The 16,831-nt window shown below is 43.9% G+C and overlaps 1 protein-coding gene across 2 annotated transcripts in view; it reads left to right on the top strand.

The window, feature by feature from the left end:
• The window catches only part of COL26A1 (collagen type XXVI alpha 1 chain), a 163,367-nt gene that overhangs the window by 71,501 nt on the left and 75,035 nt on the right, over positions 1–16,831 (top strand). The window contains exon 3 of one of the 2 annotated variants that reach the window (XM_055341299.1): positions 2,754–2,857. In XM_055341299.1, the coding sequence (XP_055197274.1) occupies positions 2,754–2,857 (104 nt within the window). The remainder of the gene's footprint in view (positions 1–2,753; positions 2,858–16,831) is intronic. The other variant, XM_055341300.1, reaches the window with a different exon arrangement.

The following is a 16,831-nucleotide window of genomic DNA, read 5'->3' on the forward strand; positions in this document are numbered from 1 at the left end:
ATGTGACACTGGGTGTGTGTGTGTATGTGTGTGTGTGTGATTACCTATTCATTATCTATTTGTGCTCCTTAGACCCCGGCTCATCAACCCACCGATAGCTCATCAGGCCACTTGGCATAGGGAGTGGCGATGATGGCACTGCTCCTCTACCAGCCCCATCCCTCTGGCCCTGTTGTAGCGCTTCCTGGGGGCAGTTGAGAGTCTAGCTCAACTAGACTCTGGTCTAGTTGTCCTGGTCCTAGTGTGGGTGTCTCTCCTGGCTTCTCACTGGAAGTTTCCTGCTCCTAGCTGCACACAGCCTCACACCCCTCAGACCTCCAGGAGGAAGCTGGTTTGCCAGAATGTTCATGAAACATGAGTGAGAGGACTTTTTTAAAAAAGAGAAATTAGTGTAACAGGATTGTTCGGATTTAACACAGTATTTCTGAAATCTGAGACGTGACTCGTGTGTTTTCCTGTCAACAGGGGCAACTCGAAATGTCACGCCTGCTGCTACCAATTAATTCATAATTTTTCCATTTGTCGATTAAGTTGCTTGGTGTCAGCAGATTTGGATTTTGTGAAGTCATATAGCTTTGCTCTCAAGAGGAAGATGTGCAAACGTGATCAAGCAGCGAAGTTTTAATGGTGCACACAGCTCAAATAATAAAGCCAAATCTATCCCCCTTGTGAGATTGGGTCGTATGTTTGTATGTTGTGTGTGTGTGTGTGTGTGTGTGTGTGTGTATTGAAGTATGATTAACATTCCACCTTATGTCAGTTTCAGCTGTATAGTATTTGATATGATATTTGTATGTATTGCAATATGATCACCACAGTAAGTCTAGTTAACATCTGTCAGCACACACAGCTACAGAAATTGTTTTTCTTGTGATGAGATCTTTAAGATCTGCTCTCTTGGCAATTTTCATATATGCCACTCAGTATTATGAACTATAGTCACCATGTGGTACATTGCATCCCAGGACCTTTACATTTTATTTTACATCTGGAAGTTTCTACCTTTTGATCCCACCTTCATCCATTTTGCCCACCCCTACCCGCCGACTCTGGCAACCACCAGTCTGTCTATATCTATGATCTTGGTTGCTTTTTTCTTTAGATTCCATATATAAGTAAGATCATCCAGTATTTATCTTTCTCTCTTGGACTTACTTCTCTTAGCATAAGTTCAACCCGGGTTCATCCATGGTGTCACAAATGACAATATTTCCTTCTTTTTCATAGCTCAGTAACATGCCACCATGTATATAGACATCACCTTTTCTTATCCGTTTCCCCATCGATGGACACTTAGGTTGTTTCCATGTGTCAGCTCTTGTACATAAGGCAACAGTGAAATGGGGTACAGGTATCTTTTTGAATTAGTGTTTTTATTTTCTTTGGATAAATCTCCAGGAGTGGATCAAATGGAAGTTCTATTTTTAATTTTTTGAGGAAATGCCATACCATTTTCCATAGCGGCTGCACCTGTTTGCATCCCCACCAAAACTGCATGAGGGTTCCCCTTTGTCCACTCCTCGCCAACATCGGTCCTTTCTAGTGTTGTTGATGGTAGTAATTCTGACAGGAGTGAGGGGATAGCTCATTGTGGTTTGGTCACTTTTATGTCTCAAAGTTTAGCAAAACAGCCCCAAGCTTTTTTGCAAGAAAAATCTCGAAACTGCACAAGTGTGAAATTTTGCCCTGGAATCCACAGTGGTTTGCCAGGGGCAAGGGTCCCATGACTGGACTGTAAGTTTTCATTGACATGTCTCTCTCATCCACTAGGCTAATGATTCTCTCGAGGATGGGACTCAGTTCTCTTAGTCCATGTATTAGTCTATCTACTAGTATTGCATGTAGTTGGCACTCAATAAGTGTTCATTGGATGAATCAACCAAAAGAAATGATTGGGACAAATCATTGGAATATTGGAATTCAGTAACTTTTGAGTGATTGGAAGTTGTACAGGTTCTAAGGATGGTTTTCTTTTCCTTCTTGGTCATCTTGGTTAATGTCTTAGCTCAGGATGCCATAGCAAAATATCACAGGCCAGGGGGTCTCAACAACAGAAATGTGTTTTCTCAGTCACTTTCCTAGAAATCCCTGCCTCCCTGGCCCCTTGCAGAATCCAGATAGCACGTCTGCTCTGTTCAGTGGGAGGAAGCATGTGGCTCTCCCCGTGGCTGTGGCATTGACTGGAAAGAGAGATCCAAATCCTGGCTCTTGGGGCCTCGGATCCAACAAGGCACCTGGTATGAATGGTGTAAGGTCCAGCCACCCGCCTTCTCACTGGGTACTCACACAGCCTTTGCTCAGGTGTGTGCATGAGCTCAGAGAAATCTCTCACTTTCTCTGTCCTCTTCTCCTTACAAGGCCACGAGTTCTGATGGATTAGGCCCCCACCCTTATAATAACCACCTATATACAAACACAGTCACATGGTGGGGTGGGTAGGGCTTCAACATATGAATTCTGGGGACACAGTTCAGTCCATGGCAGATATTTTCCCATTGTAGGTGGCCACGCTTGGAGACTTGCAGGAAGGCAGAGCTGGGAGGGACTTTATAATGTGTTGGGTAACACAGAGAGGGGTGGTCACTTGCCCAGGGCTATACAGCCAGCAGGGCCAGGGCCAGGATGATGGGCTCCACTCCCCAGGAGGCTCCCAGAGGCCTGGGCTGGGTGCTCTCTGCAGAAGGGGGATGGCAGGTGGTGGGGGGAGCAAGTGGATGGGTGCTCACACTATCCTGATGCTGCCCTTGTGTTAGTTACAGGACTCTGATCAGACCCACATACAGAGTGTCCTACCGCACGGTGACAGCACTGGAGTGGAGATGCTGCCCTGGCTTCACTGGGAGCAACTGTGAGGAGGGTGAGTCTCCTGGGTTGTGGGGGGCCTGGGGAGTCCGGGACCAAGGGCTGGGCACCAGGTGCAGGGGGACGGGCTTCAGAGTCTCTGGGTGTTTCTACCACCCTGCCAGTGGGCACCGCGGTGAGGTCCCTGTGTGCATCGGTTGAGTGGAGGAGCATCATGAGTCCTGGCCCTAAGGGAGGGGTCTTTGCTCTGGATCCCACTCAGCCTGGAATGGAGGCAGGCAGAGCTGGCTACCGAGTCTCTGTTCAGCCGGCAGCCACGTCCGTTGTAGAATGAGGCAAACGGACCTGGTGGGCAGTGGGGCAGGTTGTCCGGCCCTTCTGCCTGGCTGGAGCCCAGAGGGAGGAAGGGGGGCAGGGGACAGGGCCCAGGGCTGGGGTCTTCCTTCTGGGCCCCTGGACCTGGTCTCAACCTGCCTCTGCAGCCCGATGGGGCCAGACACCAGCACTCAGGTGGGTCAGGGGTGGCCGGCAGCGAATCCTAGCTGTGCTCACGGCCAGGGAAAGCAGGTCCTGCCCGACCGACAGAGTCACAAAGCGTCTTGTTCCCCATGTTAGCTGGCTGGCCTGGAGGCCAGTGCGTCAGTTTTGTATTTGAAAACGGTGGTTTTCCATGGCATTGACTTTCTGATTAAGAAAATTATCTTCCCTCATCTTTTTTGTGACCTAACACACTGACTTTTGACTTATGTATCTGCTTTTATTTTTTTTTTAAGATTTTGTTTATTTATTCATGAGACACACACACACACACACACACACACAGAGAGAGAGAGAGAGAGAGAGAGGCAGAGACACAGGCAGAGGGAGAAGCAGGCTCCATGCAGGGAGCCCGATGCGGGACTTGATTCCAGGACTCCAGAACCACAACCTGAGCCAAATGCAGGTGCTAAACCACTGAGCCACCCAGGGATCCTCCCATATCTGCTTTTATAAGTTAGGTAATTATAAAGTTCTAATAAGTTATAATATTTTGGGTACATGCTTCTGTTGTAAATGACGTAAGATTTTTGGGTTATAAATAAGAACATAACGGAATAATGACAGAATGGTAATTATAATGATGATGATGCCTCGCGGGGCCTGTGGTCCAATGTGGAGTTGAAGAAAGGCTCCAACGGTGCCATCTCTCCTGACTCAGAAGGTGCCTACTTCTCGGAGGGGAGCTGATGCACGCTTGAGGGTGTAGAGCCTCCATGGGTCTCTCCTAGGAGAGGGGCAGGTGGGAGTGCAGGAGTGAGGGGAGGACTCGCTCCCCCCAGGTGAGCAAGTGGGTGGCTGGATCCCATCTCCCATCTCACATCTCTTGATGTGAGACCATTGTTCACACCCGGTGCCTTGGGTCTGAGGTCCTGAGAGCCTAGATTTGGATCTACATTTGTGGTCAAAGCTATGGCCATGGGGAGGGGAGAGCCCACTGAACAAAGCAGACATGCTGTCCAGATTCTACAAGGGGCCGGGCAGGCAGGGGTTTCTAGGGAATTGATGGATTTACCCTGAAGTAACTGGTGGAATAACTGAGTGAATTTTCAATGATCAATAAAATGAACCACATTGGGCTCTACCCAGTGATGTCCTGGGTAGGCTCCTCCCTCTGCTCATCTTAAAAAATTTTTTTTTCAGATTTTTATTTATTTATTCATGAGAGACACACAGAGAGAGGCAGAGACACAGGCAGAGGGAGAAGCAGGCTCCCCATGGCGAGCCCGATGCAGGATTCGATCCTAGGACCCTGCGATCATGCCCTGAGCTGAAGGCAGATGCTCAACCACTGAGCCACCCAGCTGTCCCTCTGCTCATCTTTAGAGGCCTTTGCTCAGCACTGGGAAGGCTTTGGGGGCCCCTCTCTCACCTGCCAGAGACTCTAAGCTCCCCCCTGATCCCATCCTGGCCTCAGCTGGCTGTAATCAAGTGTATTCATGTTTGCTCCCCACCCCCTCCCAACTGTCGCTCGCCACCCTGCAGCCTGTATGTTTCTTCTAAGGGTAACTGAGCCCGGCCCGAGTAGGTCTCCTTCCTCCCTCCCCTGGAAACCACTGCAGTGCTGAAGCATGTACAATTTTAAATCTCTCTTCATGTTCTCTTTATTAAAGGACTGATCCAGTAAATGAAGTGTAAGTCTCAGATGTCTGAGTCATAAACCTCAGGCAAATAGATAAAGAGCACATGTTTGATTGAACTCAGTGAATTAACCAGCAGCCTGGCAAAAGTGATTCAAAAAGGGGATTTGAGACACTGATACAGATGCAGACCACAGGGCTCTAGACCACCCTTAGGTCAGATAATTCACTGGGAGAACTCAAAGAGCCAAAAAGCAATTGCACTCAGTCTTATGGTTTATTACAGTGAAAGGTGTGGATTCAAATCCTCCAGGAGAAGAAACCCATGGGACAGAGACCAGGATGGTTAAACACACAGGTGCCAGTTGTCTGCTCCCAGTGGAGGCACGGACAGTGATGAACTCCTCCCAGCAAGTGTTAAACAGGTTGACAAAAATGCTGTGACCAGATGCTGGCAGAAGCCTAACCCTGTATCTCCCTAGGAATAGTGGTTCATATTTGTTAATTCAGGACCACAGTGACTTTATAGATCACGGCTACCATGAATAGGGAAAATTAACTGTGTCTAAGTATCTAGAACTATAGGTATATTTCTATATTTTTTCTTATTACAAAAATTAAGTACGTGTTCAGTGTGGAAAAGGCGAAGACACCCAGAATCACACCTGTCAAGGCAACCTTGAGTGTCACTTTGGTGAAAAGCCTACAGATCTTTTTTCTGTGCATTTGGTTGTACTATTTTGATAACTTTCTTTTTCATATGATTTACCATGAATGTTTCTCCTTGTCAATAGATAGTTTTCTATAGCATTATTTTTCATGGCTGTAAAATTTGAATATACCCTTTATTATTATTTTTTAATATTTTATTTATTTATTCATGAGAGAGAGAGAGAGAGAGAGAGACTGAGAGAGGGAGGCAGAGACATAGGCGGAGGGAGAAGCAGGCCCCATGCAGGGAGTCTGACGTGGGACTCGATCCAGGGACTCCAGGATCATGCCCTGGGCAGAAGGCAGACACTTAACCTCTGAGCCACTCCGGCGTCCCAGGTATACCCTTTATTAACTAAACCCGTACTGCAAGGTGTTTAAGTTGCTCCCAAGTTTTAAATTATTGATGATATTACTGTAAACATCTTTTTTTCTTTTTCTTTCTTATTTTTCTGACATAAAGTTTACATACTCTGATAGGCACCAATCTTAATTGAGTGTACACTTTGAGGATTTTTTTTTTTAAGATATTAGTTGTTTATTCATGAGAGGCAGAGAGAGAAAGAGAGAGGCAGAGACATAGGCAGAGGGAGAAGCTCCCTGCGGGGAGCCCGATGCAGGACTTGATCCCAGGACCTGAATCAAAAGGCAGATGCTCAACCACTGAGCTATCCAGGTGCCCCTAGGAGTTTTGATACATGTATGAATTAACATCACCTCCTGGAAAGTCCTCATCCCTTAGCAGCCACTGTCCTGATTTCTATCATCAGAAATCAGTTTGGTCTATTCTCTGAACTTCATATAAATTAAACCATATAATCTATACTCTTGTGCATGGTTTCTTTCAATTAATATGTTGTGAGATTTATTCATACTGTGATGTGTATATCAGTAGTTTACTAATTTTTATTACTGGATATTATTCCATTGTGTAAATAAGCACAATATTATTTATACGTTGTCCTGTGGATAGATCTTTGGATTGTCTCTAGTTTTTGGCTTTAAGAATACAACTTCTGCAAACATCCTTGTCTTTCTGTGAACATGTTTTTATTTCCCCTGGGTTAATCCTACAAGTGGAATTGCTAGGTCAGGTTGTAAGTCTAGCTTTATAGGAAAGACCCAAACTGTTTCCTGAAGTGGTTTTACCAGGTTGCACTCCCACCAGCAAAGTGTGTCCCAGTTGCTCCTCATCATTGCCAACATTTGGTGTTGTCAGTCTTTTTCATTTCAGCTATTCTTGAGGGTGTGAAATGCTCTGTCATTGTGATTTTATTTTGTACTTCTCTGTTGAGTAATGATATTGAGCATCTTTTTTTTAAAAAAGATTTTATTTAGGGATCCCTGGGTGGCGCAGTGGTTTGGCGCCTGCCTTTGGCCTGGGGCGTGATCCTGGAGACCCAGGATTGAATCCCACGTTGGGCTCCTGGTGCATGGAGCCTGCTTCTCCCTCTGCCTGTGTCTCTGCCTCTCTCTCTCTCTCCCTGTGTGACTATCATAAATAAATAAAAATTAAAAAAAATTTAAAGATTTTATTTATATATTCATGAGAGACACAGAGTCCCTGCAGGGAGCCCGATGCAGGTCTCAATCCCAGGACCCTGGGATCACGACCTGAGCCAAAGGCAGATGCTCAACCACTGAGCCACCCAGGTGCCCCTTGAGCATCTTCTTGTATGTCTATCTGACATACTTACCAGCCATTCTTAATCTTTCCTTGTGAAGTATCTGTTCAAGACTTTTGTTCATTTTTAACTGGGTTGTTTAACTTGATAAGAAATAGCCAAGTTATTTTCCAAAGAGGTTTTAACATTTTTTAGTCCCACAAGCAAAGTGTGTTTCAGTTGCTCCACATTCTAGCCAATATTTGGTGTGTTAGTCTTTTTAACATTAGCTGTGCTAGTGGCAATGAAATAAAATAAAATGCAGTTTCTTCTTTTTCAAGACTACTTTTACACTTTAGTCCTTTTGCATCTCCATAAAAACTTTATATAATTTAACAATGTCTGCAAAAAAAAAAAAACTGTGATGGGGAGTAGGACTGTGATGAATTTATAGACCAATTTGGGGAGAATAGATATCTTGAGTCTCCTGATTCATGAACATAGTATAGCTCTCCATTTATTTAGGTACTTTTTAGCTTTCAGAGTAGTAGAGGTATTGCTTGTCTCTTATTAAATTTATTTCTAACTGTTTTGTGGTTTTGGTTTTTTTTGAAAAATGAGATTGCTTTCTAAGTTTTCATTTCATACTTATTTTTCTCTTAGTATATAGAAATATATTTGATTTTTAACATTAACTTCATATGTAAGAACCATGCTAAATTCATTTATTAGTTCTAGTAGCTTATTTATAGATTTCTTTGGATTTTCCACATAAACTATTATGTCCTCTGTGAATAAAGATGTTTGCTTTCTTCCTTTCAATTATGAATGCATTTTATTTTATTTTTCTTGCTTTACTGGAGTGGCTACAACTTCTGGTAAGATGTTAAACAGAAGTGGGAGAATAGGTATAGTTGCCTTGTTTCTGATCATGGGTGGGGAGAAGTTCTCCATTTCAGTATCAAGTATGTTTTTAGTAGTATATTTTTTTCATATATGCTGTGTATCAGATGAGGATAGTCACTTTTAGTCTGAGTTTGTTGAGACTCCTTATCAAGAGTGGTGCTGAATCTTGTCAAATGCTTTTTTTCTGCTTCTGTCCTGAGGTGATCATTTTTTAATCCTTTATTTTGTTAATATGACAAATTACATTGATTTGGAATACTAAACCAACCCTTTGTTCTTGGGAATAACATTATTATTACCGAGATCAACCACATTTGGATGTATTATTCATTTTTCTATTTCTTTTCTTTTTTAAAGATTTTTTATTTATTCATGAGAGAGAGAGAGAGAGAGAGAGAGAGAGAGAGAGAACACAAGCAGGGGGAGAGGCACAGGGAGAGGGAGAAGCAGATTCCCTGTAGAGAAGGGAGCCTGATGTGGGGCTTGATCCCAGCACCTGGAGATTATGACCTGAGCCAGAGGCAGATGCTTGACCATCTGAGCCATCCAGATGCCCCATTTTTCTATTTCGTATTTGATATTTATCTGTAAATTTCTTTCCTTGTAACATCTACCAGTTTTTGGTGATGAGGGAGGGTTATGCTGTTCTCATAAAAAGAATTGGGACAATTTCCCTCCTCCTCTATTTTATAAAATCACTTTTTTGTAAAGTAGTTGGTATTACTTTTTCCTTAAATATTTAATAGAATTCACAGTAAAACCATGAGGACCTGTAGTTTCTTGTGGACAAGTTTTCTTTTCTTTTCTTTTCTTTTTTGAGAGAGAGAGAGTATGAGTGCTCAAGCAGGAGGGAATGGCAGAGAGAGAAAGAGAGAGAATCCCAAGTCAGGTTTGATCTCAAAACCCTGAGATTACACGTGACCTGAGCCAAAATCAAGAGTCTGTGCTTAACCAACTGAGCCACCTAGGGACCCCTGTGGGGAAGATTTTGATAACAAATTTGTTTCCTTTAACAGACATATGGCTATCCATGTGCTCTATTTGTTTTTTTTTTATGATTTATTTATTTTAGGGGGGAGACAGAAGGAGAGGGAGAGAGATTCTCCAGCAGACTCCCTGCTGAGAACAGAGACCAACACTGAGCCCTGAGATGACAACCTCAGCCAAAATCAAAAGTCGGATGCTTAACTGACTGAGCCACCCAGGCACCTTGATGTGCTCTATTCCTTAATTTAATAATTATCTGTGCATTTTAAAAATCAAATTTACTGAGGTGTAACTGATGTACAACTTATTATGTATATATAATTTACACACACCAGGAGTGTACAGATCAGTAAGTTTTGACCCAATGAATAATTTTCTCCATAATTCTCTTCTTTCTGGTATTTTGTCCACCAACGTTGCCACAGCCTCCCTGAGCTCAGAGAGATTGCCATGTTGCAACTTGTTTTCTTCCTTCCATGAGCTCTGGTCAGGAAGGTGCCTCTAGGAATTGCCTCGTTTGTTTTCTTCCCTCAGGAAATACTGTTCGGAATTGCCTCCTATTCAATGTCTACATTTGTTTCATAAATTTTGTCCAATTTTCTAGTTTATGGTGGGGGAGCAAGTTCAGGATGAACAGATCTGCCATGACTGGAAGCAGAAATTGCACCTTTTCCTTTATTGAGTTTGTATTTATAGTTCTCTGTATTATTTCTTAGTAGTTTTAAAAAAACAATATGCTTCCACTTATCTGCCCCACTGACCTTTGTGCTATTGATGCTGTATGTTTACAATCTAAATATGTGAAAATCCTCCCAGTTCAATAGTATAATTTTTGCATTAAACAGATTATCTTTTTAAAAAGGGAGGGAATGGGCACATGGGTGACTCAGGAGTTGAGTGTCTGCCTTTGGCTCAGGTCGTGATCCTGGGGTCCTGGGATTGAATCCCACATCAGGCTCCCTCTGGGACCCTGCTTCTCCCTCTGTCTATGTCTCTGCCGCTTCTCTCATGAACAAATATATAAAATATTTTTTAAAAAAAGAGGAGGGAAGAGTCATTTCCAGTGATCTTTATTCCGCCTAGAGCTCTGAGCCTCCACTCAGTATCCCTTCTCTTTGAGCATGTCTTGTAGCGAGGTCTTCTTGTAGTGAATTCTCTCTACTTAAAAAAATTTATTATCTATTTTTCCTTAATTTATTTTTAATGGTCAATTAACTGATTAATTTGTGGCAAAATACACATAAGATTTACCATTTTAAACATTCTGGAGTATACAATTCAGTGGTATTAAGTACATTCATAATGTTTTGCAAACATGACCACTGTCTAGTTCCAGAACTTTTTTCTCCCCCCTAAGGGAAACCCTATACCCATTAAGCAGTCATTTCTCATTCCCTCCTTCCTTTAGCCCCTGGCAACCACAAATCTGTTTTGTCTCTATCGATTTGCCTATTCTGGATATTTCATATAAATAGAATCATGCAGTATGTGGCCTTTTGTGTCTGACTTCTTTTACTTAGCATAATGCTTTGAATCATAAAAGCATAATGCTTTTTCATCCAAATTGTGGCATATATCTGAATAATGAATAATATTCCATTATATGGATATACCACATTTTGTTTATTCATTCATCAGTTGATGGACATTTGGGTTGTTTCCACCTTTTGGCTGTTGTGAATACTGCTGCTGTGAACATTCATGTACAAGTTTTGTTTGAACACCTGTTTTCGATTCTTTCTGATTTTTAGTTAGGATTGGTATTTCTGAGTCATACCATAATTCTGTGTTTAACTGGCAGAGGAGCTGCAAAACTTTTTTTTTCACAGTGGCTATACCATTTTACATTCTCACCAGCAATGTCCAAGGGTTACAATTTCTTCACATCACCTCCAATACTCCAATTTTGGAATAATATTTTCATTGAGTTCATAATTCTGGGTTGATTTTTTTCCTTTCAGTACTTTAAACAGATTGTTTATTCCACTGTCTTTGGGCATCCATTGTTCCTGGTGAGAGGTCTGCTGTATTCATTTTGTTGTTTCCCTTCTAGAATGTGTCTTGTTTCCCCACCCTGGCTGTTTTCAAGATGTTTCATTATCCTTGTCTTTCATCTGTTTGACTATGATGCTATCAGGTGAGATTTTCTTAATTCTGCTTGGGCTCCTTTGAGCTTCTTGGGTATATAAGCCAGTGTGCTTTGTTGTTGTTATTGTTGTTTGTGTGTTTGTTTTGTTAGGGAAATTTTGTTCATTATTTTGTCAATATTTTTTCTTCCCTATTCTCTCTTCTCTTCCTGAGGGTCCATTTGCTTATGTGTTAGATTGCTTGATAGTATCATCAAGGTTCTGCATTTTTCCCCTCTGTTCTTCAGTCTGGATAATTCTATTCATCTATCCTCCAATTCATTGACACTTCTGACATCTACAATCTTCTGTTAAGCCCATTTCAGATAATGTTTTTTTCAGTTCTAGAATTTTCATTTCTGTGTGTGTTTGGTTTATAGTTCCCTAATAAGATTTCTCCATTTATTCATTTACTATGATCATAATTTATTTTATATACTAGAGCTTATATATCATAGCTATTTTTTAAATCCTTGTCTTCTATTTCCAAATCTGGGTCATCTTAAGGTTTATTTGTGTTGATATTTTCTCTTGACTTAGGTCACAACTGCCCCATTTTTCTTTCTTTCCATGTTAATAACTTTTGCTTATATATTGGACACTTTGTTTTTAAGATTTTTATTTATTTGTTTTTGAGAGAGAGAGAGAGAGAGAGAGAGAGAGAGCGAGCATGCAGTTGGAGAGAGGCATGGGAGAAACAGACTCCCTGCTGAGCAGGCAGCCAGATGTGGAACCTTGGGTTCTGGGATCATGACCTGAGCCAAAGGCAGATGCTTAATCAACTGAGTCACCCAGGCATCTCTCTATTGGACACTTTGAATGATAAGTTGTAGAGATGCTGGTTTCCTCGAAGAATGTTGATTTTTGTTCTAGCAAGCAATTAAATTACTGTTTGTGAAGGCTTGGTTTTTATGCTTTACTGGGTGGGTAATGTAAATCCCTTAGGCCTGAGATATAGTTTTTACTCCTAAGGCTTGGCCTTTCTGTGGTTGCAAAGGCAGGCCCTACATGGAGAGACTTAAGCTCCAGACTCAGAGATGCTCAAGCTCTAAATCTTCCTCTTCCCATTGGGTGGCAGCTGATATCTCTGCTCAGCTTTTAGAGCCTCTTCTCTGTTGTTTTCTGCTGAGCTCATTGGAGTCTTCCCTACACGTGCATAATTCAGAGGTCAGCCAAGGACTTCAGGGGAGTTTGTACACACAGTTTGGGGCTCTGTGCTCTATGTAGCTTGTTCTTTATTAGATTTCTTCCTTCAGTTTCCAGATCCTCTGGCAGCCTAAACAACTGCAGTTTTTGACTTATGTTGTGGCCACCTTGTGCTGCCTGAACTAAATATGGCCCTCAGAGGAAAAGCCATGAGTGTAGCAAGTTTTTTTTAATTAATTAATTTATTTTTAAAGATTTTATTTATTTATGAGAGATAGAGAGAGAGAGGGAGGCAGAGGGAGAGGCAGGCTCGATGTGGGACTCAATCCCAGGATTCTGGGGTCATGACCTGAGCTGAATGCAGATGCTCAACTGACTGAGCCACCCAGGCACCCCAATGTAGCAAGTTCTATTCTCTTTTTTGCAAAAGTTGAATCCCTTCACTGTCTGCTGGATTTTTGTTGCTCTCAAGGGTCTTCATATAATTGTTTTAAAAATTATCTAGAGCTTGTAACTTTTGCCTCAAGTAGAGTTAGTCTGATACAAGCTACTCCATCATTTTGGAACGGAAACTTTGTGAACATCTTTTCAGTTAAATTTTGTCAACACCTTTAATCACTTCCTTAGGATAAATTCCTATGGAGAATTATTGGGTATCCACAAGGGGTATACATTGGGCCAAGGCTTTTGAATCCTATTTCCAAATTAGCCCCTAGAAAGGTTGCTGATTACACTGCTGTGGACGGATTGAGAGATTCTGGAGGGCAGAGGGTGTTGTCATTATCTGTGTGCTCTTGTGTGCCCAGCACAGGGCCTGGCACTTAGTTGGGGCTCTGGCAAGGTTGTGGACTGACTCTACATCTGGGACATGACCTGGGACATGATCAAAGGAGTCAGCATCAAGCGCAGGATATAGTACCATTACTTCACCTCTAGATTTAATTTAAAAAGTAGTTTCCTTGGGGCACGTGGGCGGCTCAGTTGGCTGAGTGTCTGACTCTTGGTTTTGGCTTAGGTCATGGCTTCAGGGCTTGTGAGATCGAGCCCCATGTGGGGCTCCATGATCAGAGAGGAAGACTGCTTGAGACTCTATTCCTCTGCCCCTCTCCCTGCTCTCTCTCTCTCTCTCTCTCTCAAATAAATAAATGAATCTTAAAAAAACAAAACAAAACTAGTTCCTTAAGCTACATTCCAGCAAGAGATGTCCCTCCAGTTAGCTCACTTGGCAGATAGCTGAGGTGACATCATCATCTTTATCAACATCATATCATTATGCCATTATTTCTTACCTTTGAAATGGCACTTTACTCTTTAGCAAGGGCTTTTGGTTATGCTGTTCCGTATTTCCATGGTGTAGATGCTGCTGTAGACTGAATATTTGTGTCCTCCCTTCCAAATGTGTACACTGAATCCTATTCCCCAATGTGGTGGTGTTAGAAGGAGGGGGCCTTTGGGGGTTGATTAGGTCATGATGGTGGAGCCCTTATGAATGAGATTAGTGCCCTCTTAAAAGAGGTCCGAGAGCGCATTCCTTTCCCTTCTGCCATGTGAGGACACAGTGAACCAGGAAGCTGGCCCTCACTAAACACCAGACCTGCCGGAGCTCTGATGTTGAACTTACCAGCCTCTAGAAGAGTGAGAAGTAAATGCTTGTTGTTTCTAAGCCCTGAGTACCTGGGAGGTTCCGGACACCATGTTGTTATAGCAGCCCAAATGGACCAACTCACATGCAGAGACTGAGGCTCAGAGATGTGGGAAGACTTGGCCAAGGTCATCCAGCTGAGCACTGGCTGATGCAGAGCTGGAAACCTGGGTCTCTTGCTCCTAAGGGAGTGCTCTTTCCCGTAAACCACCTGGGGCCTTCGAGGTCTCAGGAAATCCTACTCAGAGTTGTCCCAACACAAGGCACAGGCCAACTGGACCTTGGCTGGCTTCCTTTTGGAATATCTAGGGTGGTCTGGTCCCTGGTGACCAGAGGCCAGATCTTTATGTGGTGTTGTGGAGGAGATTTGCCACGAAGTTGATAGGCTCAACCGTCAGAAGATAAGTTTAACTCAAGTAGGAGATTTTTTTCCTTTTGTTTTGTTTTGTTTGCTTCAGCTGGAGTCGTAGCCAGGACAGGAAATGAATCCCCTGCGCTTCCATATGGGCAACGGCAGGCCCAAGGCAAGGTGGCTTAGCTAGTGCGGCCAAGCATTGAGCTGATTGATTTGAGTCCAGAATGGTGCTGACATTTCACCCCTGGCTCCAGCTCTGTGTATGAGTGTGTTTGTGTTTTGAATGGCTGAGGGTTCAAAGCCGGGAGGTGTTCTCTTGGGAAGAGGCTGCAGCCTCCCGGCCAGTCTGCAAAGCTCAGCACTTCAGGGAAACGATTCTCAATTCTCGATTCTCGAGGAGTCCGACAGCATTTCTGAAATTTGCCTACCATGGGAGAGGGACGAGCATGTAGGGTCATTTATTCAAATTAGCTGAGTACCTGGGAGTTCCAGGCACTGGCTTGGGTCACACTGATGAAGGGGAGACCTCAGGAGCTCCCAGGCGTGGTGGGACCAGGAGAGCGCACAGATGATCCCAATGCTGAGAAATAAGGGTTTTGCTTTATTTGCTTTGCTGTGGAACCCACAGAAGGTAAGCCTTGGGGAGGTGTCTTACTCTCAGGGCTGACCTTCTGGATCCAACCTGACTCCCTCTCTCAGGACTCTGCTCTGCTGGGATCCCCTGTCTCTTGTATGTTCCACCTTTCTCATGTGTTGGCTCCTTCCCATCAGTACGTCAAATCTGCGTCATCCTTTAGCCACCACCCCATCTTGAGTTTCTTTTCTTTTTTTCTTTTTAAGGTTTATTTACTTATTTGAGAAAGAAAGTGCATGTGAGCATGGTGGGGGATTGCAGGTGGCAAGCTACAGAGAGCATCTTTAGTAGACTCTGCACTGAGCCCGGAGCCTGATGTGGGGCTCAATCTCACAATCTTGAGATCATGACCTGAGCCAACAGCAAGAGTAGGAAGCTTAACCTATTCACCTACCCAGGGGCCCCTTGAGCTTCCCTTCTTGGCCGGGCTTTTTGGAAGAGCTGCCTACTTTCCCTGACTCATGCTTCCTTGCTTCTAGGGCCTTCTGCAACCTGCGAGGTCAGGCCTCTGCCTCAGTTACACTCAGAGAGTCTTCAGGTCATGTCCTCATCACATTTATTTCTGCTTCCCCAACCACTGGCAAAAAGCTGGAACCTGATTCATTCCTTGAATGAATGAATGATCACAAAGGCAATTTTCACGTGTGTGAGACATGAGGTTCAGCTGATGGATGTACAGTTATCCCCGTTGTATAGATGAGAAATTGAGGCTTAGGGAAATGTTGATTTTTATGCGAGGCTCTGCCAGAGCCAGTGGGAAAAGTGGAGGCCAAGTGACAGGAAGAGGAAGATGCCACGGCCACTACTGGCTGAGCTAGAGAGAATATTCCTTGGGGCCTGACCACTCGGTCACTTCTGACATCTGCCTCTTCCTGGCATCCTTGGTAAACTTTGGCCTGGTGGGATGGCCGAGCTGAGGGCCTGTTATGTTGAGCATCTGCTCTTGTTTTTAGCTTCAACAGACAGCATGGCCTTGCTGATGAGATGCTAGGCTCTTTGATACTCCATCCCACCCTGGAGAGGTTCCAGCTGTTGGGATGGGTTTTGTTGTCAGACAGGCGTCTTTAGACACCTCCCATCATGCTGTGTGGGGCTGTAAATATCCACAGATGTCACCTGCCTTTTCTTTTTCTGGGAAGCGCTTGCACAGGGGCTGGCCCAGGTCACAGGCTCATCTTCCGGCTGCTGGGCTGTCTGCACATGAGGAGAGCTCTCAGCACTTCCCCTGGTGGCTTCTCCTTCACCCATGGGCATTTCACAGGGAGTGGCAGGGGCCAGGGTGATGCCACAGGAGACAATTGCCAAGCTCGTGAATTTTCTGAGACTCTTCTGGGACCCACAATCTTTTGGATGATGCAACAGGGAATCTCCTTTCCCAGAAGAGGGATCCAAACCTCTTGGAGGTCAAGGGCAGGCCACCATCAACAAGCCAGCAGTGGGTTCATTGGATGAGGCATTTCTCTGCTAAAGCCTGTTCCTATTCTGACCTTCAGCTGAGTCTTTTCTAGAAAGAGAAGGGATCCTATAGGGAAAGGGCCCCACTTCTACCCATTGTGGCCTGAGAAGACCAAGTCGGGTCATGGGGCCAAAGACAAATGAATCGAGAAAGTCAGGAGGCCAGAGAACTGTTGCAGATTGGGTTCCCCAGGATGCAGGTTCTGGGAGGGAGATGTGTGAGGGAGGTCTACTGGTGGTATCCTGAAGATCAAGACCTGTTATGGGAAGGGAAGCAGGGTAGTTGGAGCAGCATGAGAATCTGGGCTGCTGTGCAGCCTCGGTGAAGGCCTCAGCCCATTCTATG

Source organism: Nyctereutes procyonoides, unplaced genomic scaffold, assembly GCF_905146905.1.
Source record: "Nyctereutes procyonoides isolate TBG_1078 unplaced genomic scaffold, NYPRO_anot_genome, whole genome shotgun sequence".
In the NCBI taxonomy this organism is placed as follows: domain Eukaryota; kingdom Metazoa; phylum Chordata; class Mammalia; order Carnivora; family Canidae; genus Nyctereutes; species Nyctereutes procyonoides.